The sequence below is a fragment of the Apostichopus japonicus genome, chromosome 19 (genome assembly GCF_037975245.1).
Source record: "Apostichopus japonicus isolate 1M-3 chromosome 19, ASM3797524v1, whole genome shotgun sequence".
Classification (NCBI taxonomy): Eukaryota; Metazoa; Echinodermata; class Holothuroidea; order Aspidochirotida; family Stichopodidae; genus Apostichopus; species Apostichopus japonicus.
This window is the reverse complement of record NC_092579.1, coordinates 8159742-8176526: the sequence shown is the minus strand read 5'-3', so window position 1 is coordinate 8176526 and position 16785 is coordinate 8159742. Positions and strand designations below refer to the sequence as shown.

General features: G+C 37.5%; 1 protein-coding gene across 2 annotated transcripts; it reads left to right on the top strand.

Moving 5' to 3' along the window:
* Nucleotides 1–76: 76 nt before the first annotated feature.
* Nucleotides 77–16292, top strand: LOC139960007 (monocarboxylate transporter 2-like). 2 transcript variants are annotated; one of them, XM_071958006.1, is made up of 6 exons: nucleotides 77–751; nucleotides 3530–3634; nucleotides 4224–4603; nucleotides 10835–11054; nucleotides 12411–12554; nucleotides 13923–16292. In XM_071958006.1, exons 1-6 carry the CDS (start codon nucleotides 595–597, stop codon nucleotides 14084–14086), a joined length of 1170 nt encoding a protein of 389 aa, XP_071814107.1. In that variant the 5' UTR covers nucleotides 77–594; the 3' UTR covers nucleotides 14087–16292. The 2 variants fall into 2 exon arrangements, with proteins under 2 accessions (XP_071814107.1, XP_071814106.1); XM_071958005.1 differs by having other exon boundaries at nucleotides 86–751; nucleotides 3338–3634.
* The last annotated feature ends 493 nt before the right edge of the window (nucleotides 16293–16785 follow it).

Here is a 16785-nt window from a genome sequence, read left to right as displayed (position 1 = left end):
AAACCTTTACAGGCCTAAGCGTTGCTCCGCCCACTCGAATCCTTACAGCGTTTGGGAAATCTATCATTAACCTATATTTGAATGCGTTGCAGCTATGTCGCTTTTAACTCGCTGGTATCTGGACGGAACTTAACATGATTCATACATGGAGAACACACAAAACACTGTGTGAGAGCACAGCTGGTAGTAAACACATTCTACTAAGCTTGGTTAGATTCACGCCAGTAATCAACTACAACGTTTCTGCTGGGGGTTGTTATTGTATAGACTGATTAGTCAGGATGTAATAGTTGTTGCTTTTCGCTCTATAGTATGGAATGATCGGCATATATAGCCGTGCACGGTTCATCGCTTTCGGTAATAACAAAGGTTAGGATCAACCTTTCTGAATGTACTCCGAAGTCTCCGAGGGCAATGCAGACTCTTCTGTCTGATACTTATGCCGTACTCTGAGATATGGTCAATAGCCTGTTATGTAGGTACTGGTTCGAGATTAAACCCGTTAAATGCTATCAAGAACTAAACGGCTACAAGCACAGTAACTGAAGGCGAAGGTATTACACATGCTGCTACAGGGTGTATATCTTGCTAACCATGTCCGTGCGTGATTCCGTTCGACTGGTCAATCGAGGTTGGATAGTGTCTGCAGCTTCGTTCCTGGTATTTGGCGGGGTCCTCTCGCCAATGACGGTGTACGGTAGATTGTTTGTAGACATCGAAACAGAGCTTGGAACAACAGCCGTCCAAACAGGTGAGAGGTTATAACTTTGCTAATATGGATGTAGATGTTATGATTAGTAGATATGTAGCTATATAGGCTAAGCTATACTGCCGCTCGTCCACTAACGATGTACATATTAATATGTTCAGTAGGGGCGGCGATACTGAGGGGGGGGGGGTTGCTCCACCCTCCAATCACGATGCGTCCCTCCCTATGCCTTCCAGTTTCTCCCACTCCTCCAGTCGGCTGCGGTGACGATAAACCTTAACTGAAACATTCTCTCTCACGTCCAAATTTCCTTTAATTGGGTTAAATTATAGGCTAACAAAATGCTAAACCTTCCCGCCGGGGATTCTCCCCTCCCCCACCCACTATAGGGCCCTGATATACAATTTTCGAAACATTGCCTCTGCACGGTCGGCCTCGAAATCGATTAAATATTTGTCTTGAGAATTGTTGAATTTGTACCCCAGCTGCAGGTTATGACATTAAAGTTTTGTCACAATTTTAATTTCAAGAATACAATTTTGATTCACCGATGGAGTGTGGGGTGGAGGGGTTGGACGTGTTCCCTAGCCACCTAAATTTCCCGCACCACTCCGCCCCCTCCCTCCACTTTGCGCCGATACTGCCTATGTTCCCTTTGTAAGGTAATTGCTTGCAATTTGAATTGCAGTGAAAGATATACTTAGGGAACGTGAGAAGGTAAGTGAAAGAAAGTGGATGGAGGGGATCGGCGGGTACTGGAGGTAAGAGGAGCGTATTTCGAGAATTGTCCTTATCGAACTTTTTTTTATAGAATAATTTGGCACCACTTTTTACTAGGGGTAAACCACGTTTACTTCGGGTCAACTAGCCCCCCCCAGAATATTACAAGGGTACCAGCCCCCACCCACCATCCCCCTTACTGGCAAATGGAATATTATTATGTCTAGAATGCAATTTGGAAATTAATAATATATGTATATGCGGTACCACCTGAACAGTCGTAATTCTTAAACCTTGTTCAAATGTTGCAAGATGTAGGCTACCACGTTATTGACGTATTCAAGGGCGGCGGAACCGGGGGGGGGGGCACAGGGGGCACGTGCCCCTCCACTTTTCCTCAGATTAAAAATGTGCCCTTTTTCTACATAAAAATTTCTAAATAAAAAAAGAGTTTACAAAGCGAAACCCACGTCGAATGAAATATTTCGGGAAGTTTTAAATGTTTACTACCACAGGCGTAGGAGCCCAATTTGATTTTGGGGGGGGGGGGGGGCTGTAACGACTTGCCCGAAAAATATTAACAAAATTTTTCGCGCGCTACGCGCGCGCGTTCAACATGTCAATGTGCATATCATATAGGTATGCGTTGGTTATTACATCGCATGCCAATAACATACAATCATTTGCCGTGTTATAACCCTTCCAAATTGGTTATAATTATTGGGAAAGTCGTTTCAATAATAATGATCATAATAATATCAGTTTAACCATTGAAAAACACATAGAAAATTACTTTTCTTTCAGTATTTTGACATATTTCATTTGCTTTCATGCATGTATCGATCGCGTGTGCAGGGACTTGGACTTAATAATGATTTCACCTCATTTTGTCTTTTTTTTTGCACAATAGATACTGCAGTGCTAGTATGCATTGTTTCCTTGAGGGGGGGGGGGGGTGGCGTTGATGGAGTGATGTGTATACGCAAATGAGATAATACAATAAGAGTTATAAAGGGTACCAAATATCAGGCTCATCAGACTTATCGAATTTCTGCAAAGTGCCCTTCGTTGTTGGTGCCCCCCCAGATTAAAAGTGCTTACGCCGCCCTTGGACGTATTGCATATAGTTAGGCTACCATCGCTATTTGTAGGGGTGTGTCTAAAACGAAGACCTCTAAAACGAAGATCGAAGACAGGAGATTGGTGAAATCTCTAAAACAAAGACATCTAAAAAGAAGACCGAAGATAGAAGACTGGAAAATCGAAAACAAAGAAGTCCTCGTTTTTCAATCTTCGTTTTCGAGATTCGCTGTATATTCCAATCTCGAAAAACGAAGACCTTCATTAATAATCATTTCAAACAAATACAATCGTCAAGAAACTCTTCTAGAAGATCATACAAGGTTTAATGGCTGTGTCAGCCATGGGGACGGGGATTGGTGATTATGAAACCATTAGTTCGTGGTAAAGAGCAAGTCATTTAAGCTTATGGGCATCCGTACAACTGTTTTCTATTTCGGCTTAAAAAATGGCGGCCACCATTGACTTAATTTGTCAGTATTTGGGGAATTATTTTTCTTCATATTGTCTGTCTCCTCTTTGTTGTAAAATGAAAATCTAAGAAGAATTTCACCAATAGTTTCAAATACAAAATGAATTTTGTTAGAAATATAGTGTCGGTCTTCCTCTTCGAGATTGGCCTATACTGCGAATCTCGAAAACGAAGATCGAAAAATGAAGACTATTTGTTTTCGATTTTTCCAGTCTTCTATCTTCGTTTTAGAGGTCTTCGTTTTAGACACACCCCTATTTGTAGCCTGATATCTAGAAATGACATTGCTCTGTATTCATTAATCGATCGCCAATTTGTATCTGCATTTCCATTTTTCATACTTACAACACAATCAGGATGGATAGCCTCAATGACGTGGGGGATGTGTTTCTTTGGAAGTCCGATATCGGAAAGATTGGAAAAATACATCAGTTATCGATCACTGACTGTAATCGGATCAAGCTTAACTGCTTTGACTATTTTTCTGTCTTCATTAATGGACTCGTTTCCCGGGCTGCTCGTTTTGTACGGAATCGGTTATGGGACAGCCTCCAACTTTGTAATACACTCTGTTATGTGCGTCATCTTCGAACATTTGCCGCATCGGCATCGAATATTAGCATCAGGAATCGCTTTCAGTGGCAGTTCATTGGGTAGGTTTACCTTCTTTATTAGTTCAACCAACAACCGAAGACTAACTGGTCAATTTATAAACAAATCATATTTTCTATGTGGTATTAATAATAATATGGGATTCGAACCAGAGACCCAGCCAGCAGTAATATATAAAAGTCTCTAGTTCGAGTCCCGATCTAGCCAACATGAATGTCTCTATACTCTTTAGAAATGGTCTGTAACAGAGTTATAATCAAAGGTATATATCTTGTATACTGGAGGACAGTTATGTCCCCAGGCTCCATTTTTTGCAGTCTTTATTTATCAGGTAATTAATGAAACTGGGAATTCATTATTTCTTTTCCCCATTTTTTTCATTTTTTACCCTACCCAATTCTTGACCCGAGGCTATAACCTCCCAGACACTCCCTCTTCACCAGGCCTGAGTAAGTAGCAAAGAGTTGAACTCTCTGCAAAAGATAATGTTCCTGCAATCAACAATTTTTTCGTAAACGTCATTTATAGGATAAATATGTTTCGTAGTGCTAAAATATGAATAAATCTTTTTAATGTTCATGTACAGTTTTTTTGTTTTTTATATTTCCAAATTTATGTTGTTTTCTCCAGCTACTATCGGTCTCGTTGTGGCGTATGAAAAACTCCTTCCTGTGATTGGCTGGCGTTTTGTTCTGAGGCTGACGTCATTTTTCACCGCTCTCGTAGCCGTTCCCGCATCGTTCCTCATCTCGGAGCCACCACATCGTCGACGAACGTCCATATTGAACAAACTTAGAAGCGACAAAAAGACACCGCCGAATAATACTGAAAGTAACAGCTCTCATGCGACAGTTGATAAACATCAAAATGAAGAAAGTCAAACTCATGAAGCAGACGATGGACTTAAAACCGAAACCTGGACAACTTTGTTAAAAGCGCCGATGACTTGGTTGTTTTTCTTTGCCATCTTCTTGCCAACGATGACATGGTCAGTTTACTGGATAAATATTGTAAGTGAAATCTCTTGCAAATATATTATAATATGCATGAATAACGAGGATATAATGTCAAATGGTCCGTCCGGTAAAAACTAAAATCAGAACAAAAAAAAACAAGATTACGATGAAATGCTTTTCATATAATCTTCGTACATGTCTTTCTCTTTGTCCAATTTCATGCCTAAAAGTAATACTAAATTTGAAGCTTTTCGTCGATAGCAGAGGGCGATTTTGACGTTAATAATACTGTACATACGAATAATTTGTGTGTGAGTGTGTGTCCCTTGCAATTCGACATAACAAGGTTACCGTGCATAAAAAAAAAAAAAGTTGACTTTAATGTACCGTTATATAGATCTCATATTATTTTGTGATATTATAGTCTATGATGAAGCCGTTGATATTCTCCACGTTTACGTCAAAAATGATCGCAAAAGCTACTGATCACTCCGATTGGACTGTATCGGGTTTATACTTTGCTTCTTTTGAAGGAAAAACATGTTGGATTAATTTATGTAGCCTATGCATGAATTTATTGATGCGTGCAAAATAGTTTTTATTTTACGTAAGATCCTAGGTTTGGAAAGTCTTACTGTTTATCGAGAGTGTATGCAAAAGGTATATAGTAAAGACCATATACCAGCAGAATTCAAAATTATGAATAGACTAATAGGCACAGATGATACTGGTAAGAACGAATATCTTTTTATCAGGATAATTACGCGTGATAATGGTACAATCTTCAGCAAGTCTGGCAGATTAAATCGTCCATGATTGGATAAAATATAGGATCCAACTTCGACGTCTCTCCTTTGCGTGTGTTTGCGTGCGCGCGGATGTGTGTGCGTGCGCGCGGGTGGCTGTGCGTGTGCGTGGGTTTGGGGGTGACGGCTACCATGTAAACACGATATATCAACAACCACAAGTTGAATCAATGTCATAATTGGTAGGAAGATGTCCCAGGATGTTCGGATGAGCCCTGTTGTATTGGGTTCCCATCTCGTGAATATTAATGAGTGGGTATGGGGCTTATCATAAACTTAACATGTCAATATCTCTGCAACTGTATGTCCGATTTAGTTTTAACCTGATATGGTGATGTACTTGTTCTTTTGTAACAACAATTTTTTGACCTCATTAATAATCATTTGTGGGTGGAACTTCATGAGAAATTGTCAAAAACAGCTTGCAAACACGATATCTCAATAAACACACAAGTTGAATCAACGCGATACTTGGTAGATAGACGCCCTATGGTTCTTGTTTCTCATCTCAAGAATATTTATGAGTGGGGAGACTTAACGTAAAATTTGGTTCATATTAGTATAGCGATGTTGGCATATAATAAGCACATTTTCAGGAAGTCTCCAACTTTATGCCATTAATATTCATCAAATTGCAAGAAATGGCTTTTAAATGGATCAAATATGCCATGAATATAAATCAGTGAAAATAAAAGTCTTCATCAGGTATCTCTGAAATAGTTTGTCTAATTAGCTTTATAAATATACTTGCATAATACAGTGTAAGTATATAGATAGATACATGCTTATGAGATCATAGAATTTGACCCCATTAATCTTCATGCATTTATCTGCTTTTATACGATGTCACTAATTAGACTTTTGTCAACATGACAACTGATTCCTGGTACCTTCTTTCATATGTTGCCGCAATAGTCAATAGATAATCCTCCTTATATTGGTGTGGACAAGTTCATGAATATTAACGTGTATGGCCAACCACGCTATATATATATATATATGTTTGGGCATCGACACCGCTAATTTCGTGTTCAGGTTTTGCTTCCACATGATTAACAAATAAAATACAACAGCCTTTCCAAATGTATCTGTCGTGCACAGTGGCATATACGATGGCTTTTACTTCTTACCAAAACATTAGTATTATTCGATGTGATGTTAAGAAATGTGTCTATTGTAAAGCACTGTCTCGCACAGATATATGACTTGAGCAAGTCTAAGTATGACGTCATCGAGCCTTCTCGTATTACACATTGGAAGTTGTTCATTTTCTTTGATAGATATCGGTACTGTACACATGATACTTTCGATGTTTTCAACATGACGTCGTGTTTAACATTGTTTTCATTAACAACACAGAATACGTTCACCTTAAAAACTATGAAGAAAACAACAAAACAAAAAGGGAAATAAAAGGTTTCACATCCTAACAACAATATGACAACTTGATAAATTGGCAGCCACCAACTTTTCTAAGTCATGATTTTCCCCCAAATGAAGCAAACCTGGTTTCGCCAGCTTCTCATAGAAGTTCTTCGTCGCAGTCATTGTTATCACTGAGGGTGAAATGACGGTTGGAATCGCCTTCTCTTTTAATGGTTACTTTCGTCTCGATCGAGAAAAAATTACCATCTCCTACACGCAAAAAAATGGAGTGTTGAATTTTAACACTTTCCAGGTGTAACCGTTCACCCTACACCTGAAGGGTTACTCTGACCCTGAGTAGGGTTACATAATTTATGTAGCGTGGATTTTTTAACACCTGCAGAAGTGTACTTTCAGTTCGAGCATTCTGATTGGTCAAACCTCCCGTCAGCTGGATTCTTAGTACCGTGAACACCCATTTACCGTACCTAGCAATACCTGTACCAGTTTGTCGACATTTATCGTTACTAAATGTACTATAGTAACCACAGCCATATATACGTTCAAGCCACAAAACGTTACGTACTCAGTGTGCGATAACGAGCTACAATGGCATGAAAATGACGTTATAGGAGACTGGGGCCTGGAAGAATTGATTGAAAAATTCGAAGGTATGTTTTGATATTATGTAAGTGTACGTGACAATTACGAGATATGCTTAGAGACCCACGACTAAGCTGGGTAGACGAATGCATTTGAATCGCTTGCGTTACGTAGACCTAACGTTAAAGTCATACTATAAGTTAATATAATAGGCTAGCTGCTGTTTGTCATAGTCAACTCATAATTGTCAACGAATCAGTGTAGCCTACATACAAGTAAACATTAAACGGAATTGCCTTCGGACGGACGGAGGACTTTGGTCTAGGCCTTTATTGTAATCTAGTGCATTCTATTCCTTTTTGTGCGTTAACCGTAACTTCGTATACCCTGCGAGTCACTTTTTTAAGTAGTACTACTACTAGGCCTAGTACTAGTAGTAGTAGGGTATACTTAGGCTATTTCAAGACAATGCATTTTAAATAGCATCAGGCATGGGCCTATAGTTACGCTGGTACTATGTTCAATAAGGGATAAACATATATTCATGTAATGCAATATATAATTACCACTAATTGCCATTTTAGCTTGTAAGTTGTAGCAAGTAGGCCGAAGCTGATGTGGATTGGTGATACTTTTAGACCTAGCCTAGGCCCAACTATAATTTAGATATCTTATGGAAGTGATCTAGCTGTTATAATTCATTATCAATCTACACAATTGCATACAGTGGGAGTGAGCATTGTTTTAAGCATTGTTAACATGATGCATTGGTTATAAAAGTTGCCTACCTTGTCTGATGAAAGTTTAATGCAAGTTCCTGTTTTGACAAGTAATCACTATAGGCCATCTGGCTTTCTAGATTCAAACGTACTTGAAGAAGTTAGAATCACAACTGATTAAATTGTGTGCATTTTCTTTAGGAATGTTCATGTTTTGTGAGGGGTACATGTAAAAAACTGCTTATGCTCCAAGGTTTTAACACAATTTCATTATGATGGGAATTTTCTTTTCTTTTCTTTTGTTTGTTGTTACTTAGGAAGCATCAACTTGGAATTCTATTTGCAAAAGATTTCAGAAAGACCTCAGCAATATGTGTTACTTCTTGGAGGAAGCAAAATACACCCCAAGCAGTCATTTGTGATCATCCAGAGACATGCCCTACCCCAGAGGACATTTATGAAGCCATTGATGTTTGCTTCAAATTATTCTACGTGTTAAATCTGAATTATACCAAATTGCAAGTCTCGGTGCCTGGGAATTTTTCCAAAAAGTTGTCTACAAGTTGCCTGGTGGTGTGAAACGCAACCAGATTCGAGATTTTTATGCTCACCGTGCCGACAAAAAAAAACAACGTTACTGCAGTTTAGCAGTTGTCATAGACAGAATTCCATGTTTCCTCATCTCACGGATCAGAATGTATGTAAAGTTGATGCTTATTTGGAATTGTCTTTGGGAAGAGTTTTTTCTTTTTGTTTAATTTGGAATACCAAAGGTACGAGCCAACAACAAAGACAAAGTAACTGCAGTGTAGCAGTCATCATAGACAGTACTCCACGTTTTCTCATCCCACGGATCAGCATATATCTAAAGTTGTTGCTTATTTGAAATTGACTTTGGGAAGAGTTGTTTCTTGCGTTTAATCTGGAATACCAAAAGGCATTTGCCAACAACAAAGACATAGTCACTGTAGTGTAGCAGTCATCATACACAGCACTCCATGTTTTCTCATCCCATGGATCAGAATTTTTCTAAAGTTGTTGCTTATTTGAAATTGACTTTGGGAAGAGTTGTTTCTTTGTCTTTAATCTAGAAACCAAAAGGCATGTGCAAAAAAATAATGTCGAGAACAAACTTAAAGACTATATATATAACCATGAACAATCTACATATCTCAACTATCTATTTCTATAACCATGAACAATCTATATATCGCAACTTTCTATTTCTATAATATACCTCTTTAACTATACTTTGTAAATATTATTGCTATGGAGATGGAATTCTTGGGCGTGAGCCAGTGAAAGTCCGAAAGTTGGTGCTTATGTAGGTCAGGCAGGATGAAGGAGAGATAAGGGGAGATGGGGGTCAAGAGGGGTTAGAGATGTGTGTGTGTGTGTGTGTTTCTACAGTGTATGCTATGTACAGACTACTTATGATATTGTGTGAGAGGAAGGGAGTTCACTGTTCACTTTGACTTTGACTTGGAATATTGGCCTTGTGTGTTGTTGTGCTGGCTGTTGGGAAAATGAAGGGTGTGGCTGAGTGAAGTGACTGCAAACTGATGAAGACCTGAGAGATTGAGTGAAGGAGTAGTGAAGGAATAAAAGTCACAGAACATTATAAATATTCTCTATTCTTATCTTTGGAATTCCACGCTTCCGCATGAAACTTTGCAGCTTTGTCGGGACTAAACTAACATCGATCCTCTACTCGACAAATAAAGACCAAGTAACTGCACTAGCATTTGAAAATGTTGGCACTTTTAAGTTGATTTAATTCCACAAGACAATACTTTTATAATAAATGGACCTCTGGAATAGGAAGGTAGTAGGGTGTTTAATTGCTGAAAATCCCACATTCTGAATTGTTTGTGTTGTCATTGCTTTTTGCTCTCTCTTAAATGTAACTTTCTGCTGTGAGCGATTCAAACATGCATCCATATTGTTTACCTAATTACTAGGTAATAATTAACCTAAAACCTGTATAAAATATTTACTAAAAGGGTGCGATGTAAACTTTTCTGGCAAAATTTTACATAACAGTATTGTATTTGCGTTACATAATAAACATGTAAAACTTTACAAACCAGCAGTTAAATATACATCCAGAAGTATAAACGAGAGAGCACTATTGTGTGTTGAGAGTCCATTAAGTATCATCTTGACACAGATGACAAATGAATACTATATGGTGGTAATTCTACTCACTGAAGCAGAACTTTGACACCCAGAAGGCCAAAAAATGTGCACTAGAGTGTTAATTATACTCCCTGAAGTGCAATTTTGACACCCAGAAGTGCTAACAAATGAACACTTTATGGTGTTAATTTTACTTCCTGAAGTGTCATGTTGACACCCAGAAGTTTTAACAAATGAACACTTTATTGTGTTAATTTTACTCCCTGTACTGTACCTTCAACACCAGGAAGTGTTATTTTGACACTTGTATGGGTGTTGTTAAGGCAACACTCGCAAAGTGTTATATTATGTTACACTTCTGAAGTGTTAATTTAACCCGGTGGGTGTTGTCCCTAATCCAAACAGGGTGGGGTGTTAAATTCAACACTTTACGATTCAAATTTAACACTTCATTTTTTTGAGTGTATAGATATTTGCCAAGGTCTTCCACACACAATGGTTTAAAAAATATAATTTTAATAACAAATGTGAGTGCAACCCACGTAGTGCCTTATATTTACCTTGCTCTGTATCTATATACATACGTCGTCATATATTGTTAACTCAAATATAACACTTTTTCTTCATATTTCATTTTTTTGTTTACTATTCAGGTTAGCTACTTCGATAGCATCCATGTTACTGAAGCCTGTTTGAATAATTTACTGACTGTGCAACCTATCTTCGAATTGATCGGGAAAATCGGTATTGGTATCATAGCCGAGAGTGTTCCACACTGTACTCTTCTCATCTGCCACAATTTGTTATTTTTCGTTACAACATTGCTCATCACATTCGTGCCAGTCTACAAAGTTTTACTTCTCTGCAGCATTTGTGAGTAAATTGCTCTTCAAACATATTTTTGCTTTACCTCTTCGTAATACCCCTGAGCTATTAGGTGAATGCATGTATGGGTATAAACATATGTACACGAAGCCATCCAGAACTGCGATGTGGGTATAGCCTGTGGGCCTATATTGCTCTTCGAATCGGTCACCATCCTAACCCTCATACCCAGCACAGTAAACATCACCCTTGCCCCTTTCCACATTCGAACCAAATAGCCCCCCCCCCCCCAAAAAAAAAAAAAAAATAATAATAATAATAATTCAATGAGATATGACAGAAATAGTCAAGTATGTACCTCGCTTACATCTAAATACTAGAAACCATGTTTAATGGTTTAGTTCAGTGTTTACAGTTACATTGCATTCCTGTGTGAAATTGTATTCGGATTTCTGTAAAAGGATGTTCTTCACTCCTCCCTTACCCGTGCTCTCCTAAATTTTGCATTTCCTCGCCTATAACCCAATCTTCTATTATTATAGTGTTCTTAGCATTGCGCCCTTGCTGACCCACTGCCTGATCATAATCCATTAACTCTAATTAACTCTAACTAAAGTGTGCGTGAATCTCTTGACTTAGAAATTATAGATAAATTTATGAAACGTGAGCGGAAAGTATTCTGTAAAAGAAGAAAATTCTGTCCAATTTTGAAAGCTGATTGTCCTTTACGTTGAACATAATGTGAAGTGATTTTTGATTGATGTTAACAACCTCGCATATTCACGGCAATCCCTTTCCTTTCATGGATACATCTGGCAATCAAATTAATCAACCTTCAAGATACTCCAGTCAGTAAAGATCATGTCTTTATTTATAGTAGGGGAGAGTGTAACAGAAGATTCAAAATGAAATCTTTCGCAAGTGACTAATTGCTGTTGTAGATGGCGTATGACATCATCGGCCCTCCCTATCCCTAGGAAGTCACATATTTGCTATACGAGAATGCCGATATGTGGGTGGGTCGGTGGGATGACCTTAAATTAACACCGACTTACGTTAATCCTACTGGTTGCGTCAAGCGTTGTATTACGAGCAGGCAAGCTGATGTATTCGCTGCGAACTCACGGCTTCATCGGTTCATATTGGTTTAGTACCAGGCATTGTAAACAACTAATCCCTGTTGACATATTCTTTGTCCCATTATATCATCTTCAATGGATATGTTTATTGACAATAAGTCGTAAGTTTCGTACTTTCCAAAAATGACAAATGTTCCAAAATTTAAAAAAAAAATGCTATGCGTGTGTGTGTATGCGGGATTTTTTCTTTTCTTGTAAAATGAATTCTTTCTTATTTTGCTAGAGAACCTTGATTGATTGATTTTATTTGTAACATTGAAAACAGTGATTGGAACTGGAAGAGGTATTTACAACGTTCTGCCGTACTCTGTATCAACTCAAATTCTTCCTGACCACGTCAATGACAAGGCTATAACCCTCACTATGATTGCATACGGATTTGGGTTTACGTTTGGTACCTTACCTGCAGGTGAATAATTCACATGTGAATTTTATTTCTATTTACACAATAATATAGGGTATTCAAGTGAGTAGAGCAGCCGATACGTCTAGTCTTGAAAATTCTTACAGGGTTTGCTGTTCTACGGAAATCCTTAAATTTGCGTATATAGTTAGAATGATCCCCTTTATGGTACGTGGTTGTTGTCGAAAACTCAACCGTTATGGCCCTTGTGGGATGCCATACCTTTCTATATACAGACTACGCAATCACTGATTTTGTACATTCTCCGTGATGGCAGGAGGGATGGGAATGTTAGCAAAAATTGAGAACCAATAAATGTTCGCAATTGTGGAGACGAATAAATTGAGCATAACGTTTTTGGAAACCCGAAGACGCCCTCGTCCTAAAGTATGAACTTTCTGCTGACGTAGTAATAACTGATGCTAAAATTCAACGAAATGATGACAAAACGCTTTGTATTTTACCAGTTTTTTCTTTAGAACTGTTTAATTGCCTGATTACTCAGAAGTTAGCAGTTTTATTGTTTTGTAGGAAAAGTTATCCATTTTTTTTCACTTTTGTATTAAGTTGCTTGCCAAATTTAGAAGCATTTTTAGCATAAAAAAAAATAGAACAAAATCCGAAATTTCATGAATAACTAAAAGAGCAAATAAATATTATGAATGATCAATCCATCTATTTCCTGTTTTACTGTTCAATTTATAGAGATACAGATTCATATGACTTTGTTTTTGTTTTTACTTGTAGGTAAAAATGTTACTGCACTTTATATTGAGAGTAAAACGCTCTGATGAGTATACACCAGACTTGTTTATATAAATTATGGTCTTATCCTAGCGGAATTGTGCTGGGTACATGCATTATCTTCGCTTTCCAGCAATTGTAATTAAACCACACAATCATATATACCTCCTTCTGTTTGTTACCAGGCAACAAAAATTATCTTATCTAACTTTTAACTTTAGAGAATGAGATGAGTATACTAACCAGCAATTTTACCAAATTTACTCAGCATATAGAATGTATTTATGCTAGTGTATGAAGCTCATTTGCTAAGCGAAATTGATATGTATTTTTTTTTCATGCTGAACTTAAATCGCAAAATTTCAACATTGTTTTTTATTGATTTTTTTCTTCTTCAATAATCGTGAAAGATGACTATTTCTTAAAGAACGACATTTGGGAATTAAACATCGGATAGAATCGAAAAGTTAGCTTAAAAAATCAGCTGAAAAAGCGCTTTAACTGATGAAGATAGGCTATGAATATTGTATCTTACAGACAAAAAAATGTTTGATAATATCTTCTCTAGCCCTACAGTATGCTTGCATACCCACAACTTTTAAAAGTGTTGTTATCAATTTTTTTTCACAGGCGCTATCTATGACGTCACTGGATCATACACGTACGCCTTCGTTCTCAATGCAGGTTGGTGCCTTATAGGAGCGATTTTATTGCTGTGCGTTGAAGTTCTAAGGTCGTTTCGTAATAATGAAGCTGCTGCAATCGACCAATCGTGTCAGGCAACATCGGTCTGAATAAAGGACATGTATACAGAGCCAAACTCTGGTAAACACTGCTTCTTTTCAGTGTTTTGCTTACAGGAAGGATTACTACTCCGTCTGGGTAATCATATGACGTCATGACCTGCACATGATATCAGTCTTTATTTAAGAGGCTTAGCATCAACGACACGGCTAGTTTGTAATGGTGCCCTATAGTGTATGTGGTCGAAAAAGTAAAGTAGACTGAAGCAAACGAATAACATTTAACATATGGCAATCATGTAAACATATTTTATTCAGGTTTATATGACCATGGAGCGCCGTAAGATTCAAATATAGAGAACAATTGAGGTGACAACGTCCACATGGATATTAGCATATAAAAATAAAACTGATATAAGGACATTGAAGAAATATAAATTTATCGAGGTCGATATATGATTGTATTAATGCGGATTTTAATAAACAAGTAACCATATAATGTACAAAATATCTGGAGCTGTAAGCACGACATACCGAGAAACATATTGTGCGTTTGAAGTTTTCAGCCACAGATTCAAATCGACATGCTGGTGTATTTGCTGGTACCTACATCATGTTGAAACTATTTTAGATCTGCTCATATATTATTAGCTTGTTTGATATAGGAATATCGACCTCGATATATCTATACATTTCTTTCGACATGCTTAAATCGGCGTTTTATACACTCGTCTCAGTTTTGACTTGTTCATATTTCATTTTAGGTATATAAGGTATGCATGAGGTATAGCCCCCGGTGTTTCCGAGATGAAATGAAATATTATACTTGAGCTGAAATTAGTGTTGATGAACAACATGTTTGGGGCAGATAAAGTCTGCAATCCGTTCAAGGATGACCTTTTGGCACAAAATTGATTCCGATTTGTTGAAGACCGCTGAAAACCCCCACTGTTATCAGGTCCAGGTTGTGTTTCTAAACTACTATTTAAGTTTTGAGAAATGAGCCTTTAAGCAGGTGAGGTTTCATCAATTAAAATGACTGGACTATATAGTCTAATACACACAGAACATTAGGTCAGTTCCTCAGATGCAACACAAAACTCAATGAGAAAAGGAACACGAAGACTTATATATAACCTCAAATGACATCTTTACAATGTGTTACACAAATATTCAAATATAGATTCATTCAAGGATGTCCAATTGTTTATATGAAGTTAACTGAACAGGGTTTTGTTATACGTTATTAGAATTTATTAAACAATTGATTATAACATTAACATTGAGGAGCTGACCTCACCATGAGTTTAGCCTTAAAGGAGCTTTCCAGAGATAAAGCATACTTTAAAAGGTGAATATCTTGAAATCATGAATAGCTAGAGAAACAATACTAGCATTCACACGACTTTTTTTTTTATGAGTGGAAATAATATATTGTTTTACTTAGCAAAAGTATGGATACCGCAAGTGGTCGCATCCGGTTGGTTAATAGCATTTTCTATAAGAACTGCATGCAGTGGTTGGTTTATCTGGGTTTAAGCTTTATCCCTTTTAAATGATAAGGTGGCAAACATAGTATATATGTGTCCTTATCTTCCCCGCCTCCCACACATTTCGCTACAGTTTGTCACCGTTGTTTACGTAATAGCACATGTCATTTGAGGTCAACAGAGGTCAAAGTCTGTAAACCTTGTAAACCGGTTAATTCCGAAATCAAAGCTTCAATTTACTTCCGTACTCGGGTATGTGGTTCCGTCTTGTTGAATACAACAACTCTATTGTTTCCTGCTGAGGTCAAAGGTTCTTTTAGGACTACAGATGACATAATTCAAAAAGCAAAACTTGGATGAACTTCATACGTGATATGCGTATCTATCTTGTAAAGTAAGAAAAACCCTATTGTTTTCTGTGGAGATTAAAGGACATTAAGGTTAACAGAGTTCAAATCTGACAAAAATGTAAATAAGACAACTAAACAAGTATAACTATGTTGAACTTGAATATTTTTATGCAAGTATCTTAAACTTCTTTCCGATTACGATGTAGACACAATTTCTTAGCATCGAAGACACTGTATATTTATTAAGAAAGAAAGGTATATATATTCATTCATAGGCTATTTGTAATTATCAGTAAACAAATAAAGTTCCGTCTTTCGAAGACGAATGAAAGATAAAACCAAGTTGATTACTGTTGTGATATCTTTATATTTAAAGAATGAAACATTCAAATTAAGCACGTTTTCAAAACATCTAAACATCGTTCTCAAAGAGCACTGAAAATTTGTTTACTTCTGTGAATGGCGTAAGTATATTATGTATGGTTCTTTGTATTGAGAAAAGTGCATGCTTGTTGTCTCATACTATAGTGAAGATTGCCGCCACCTTAGTGTAGCCATAGGCTATGGCTACATGTATCACAAGGTTGGCTGTTTGTTAGTATTGTATACGTAATGGACCCATGGCATTCCCATTGCCCTGACCGCGTCATTCCCCCCCCCCCCCCAGTAGAGGTCGGTGTAATTATCATAAAGGGGCGTGTCTACTGCAAAACATCGTAGTACCCATGCGGGTACTTAACTTTTCTCGGCGGCAAGATTTGACGCCGCATAGCATTGTTCGTAGTGTGTATACACAGACATGTACGTACACTCTAAAAACCAAAGTGCTGAAAACAGCACATAGAGTGCTATTTTACAGCACTTTCCAAGAGCCCTGAGAGGGACAGCACCCTAAGTGCTATAAATAACA

Excerpts from the sequence above, each read along its gene's own strand:
- LOC139960007 (XM_071958005.1), top strand. The coding sequence starts at position 595 with ATGTCCGTGCGTGATTCCGTTCGACTGGTCAATCGAGGTTGGATAGTG. Across the intron at positions 4,604-10,834 it reads CAGTTTACTGGATAAATATT|GTTAGCTACTTCGATAGCAT; the intron begins GTAAGTGAAATC and ends TTTACTATTCAG. Across the intron at positions 12,555-13,922 it reads GTTTGGTACCTTACCTGCAG|GCGCTATCTATGACGTCACT; the intron begins GTGAATAATTCA and ends TTTTTTTCACAG.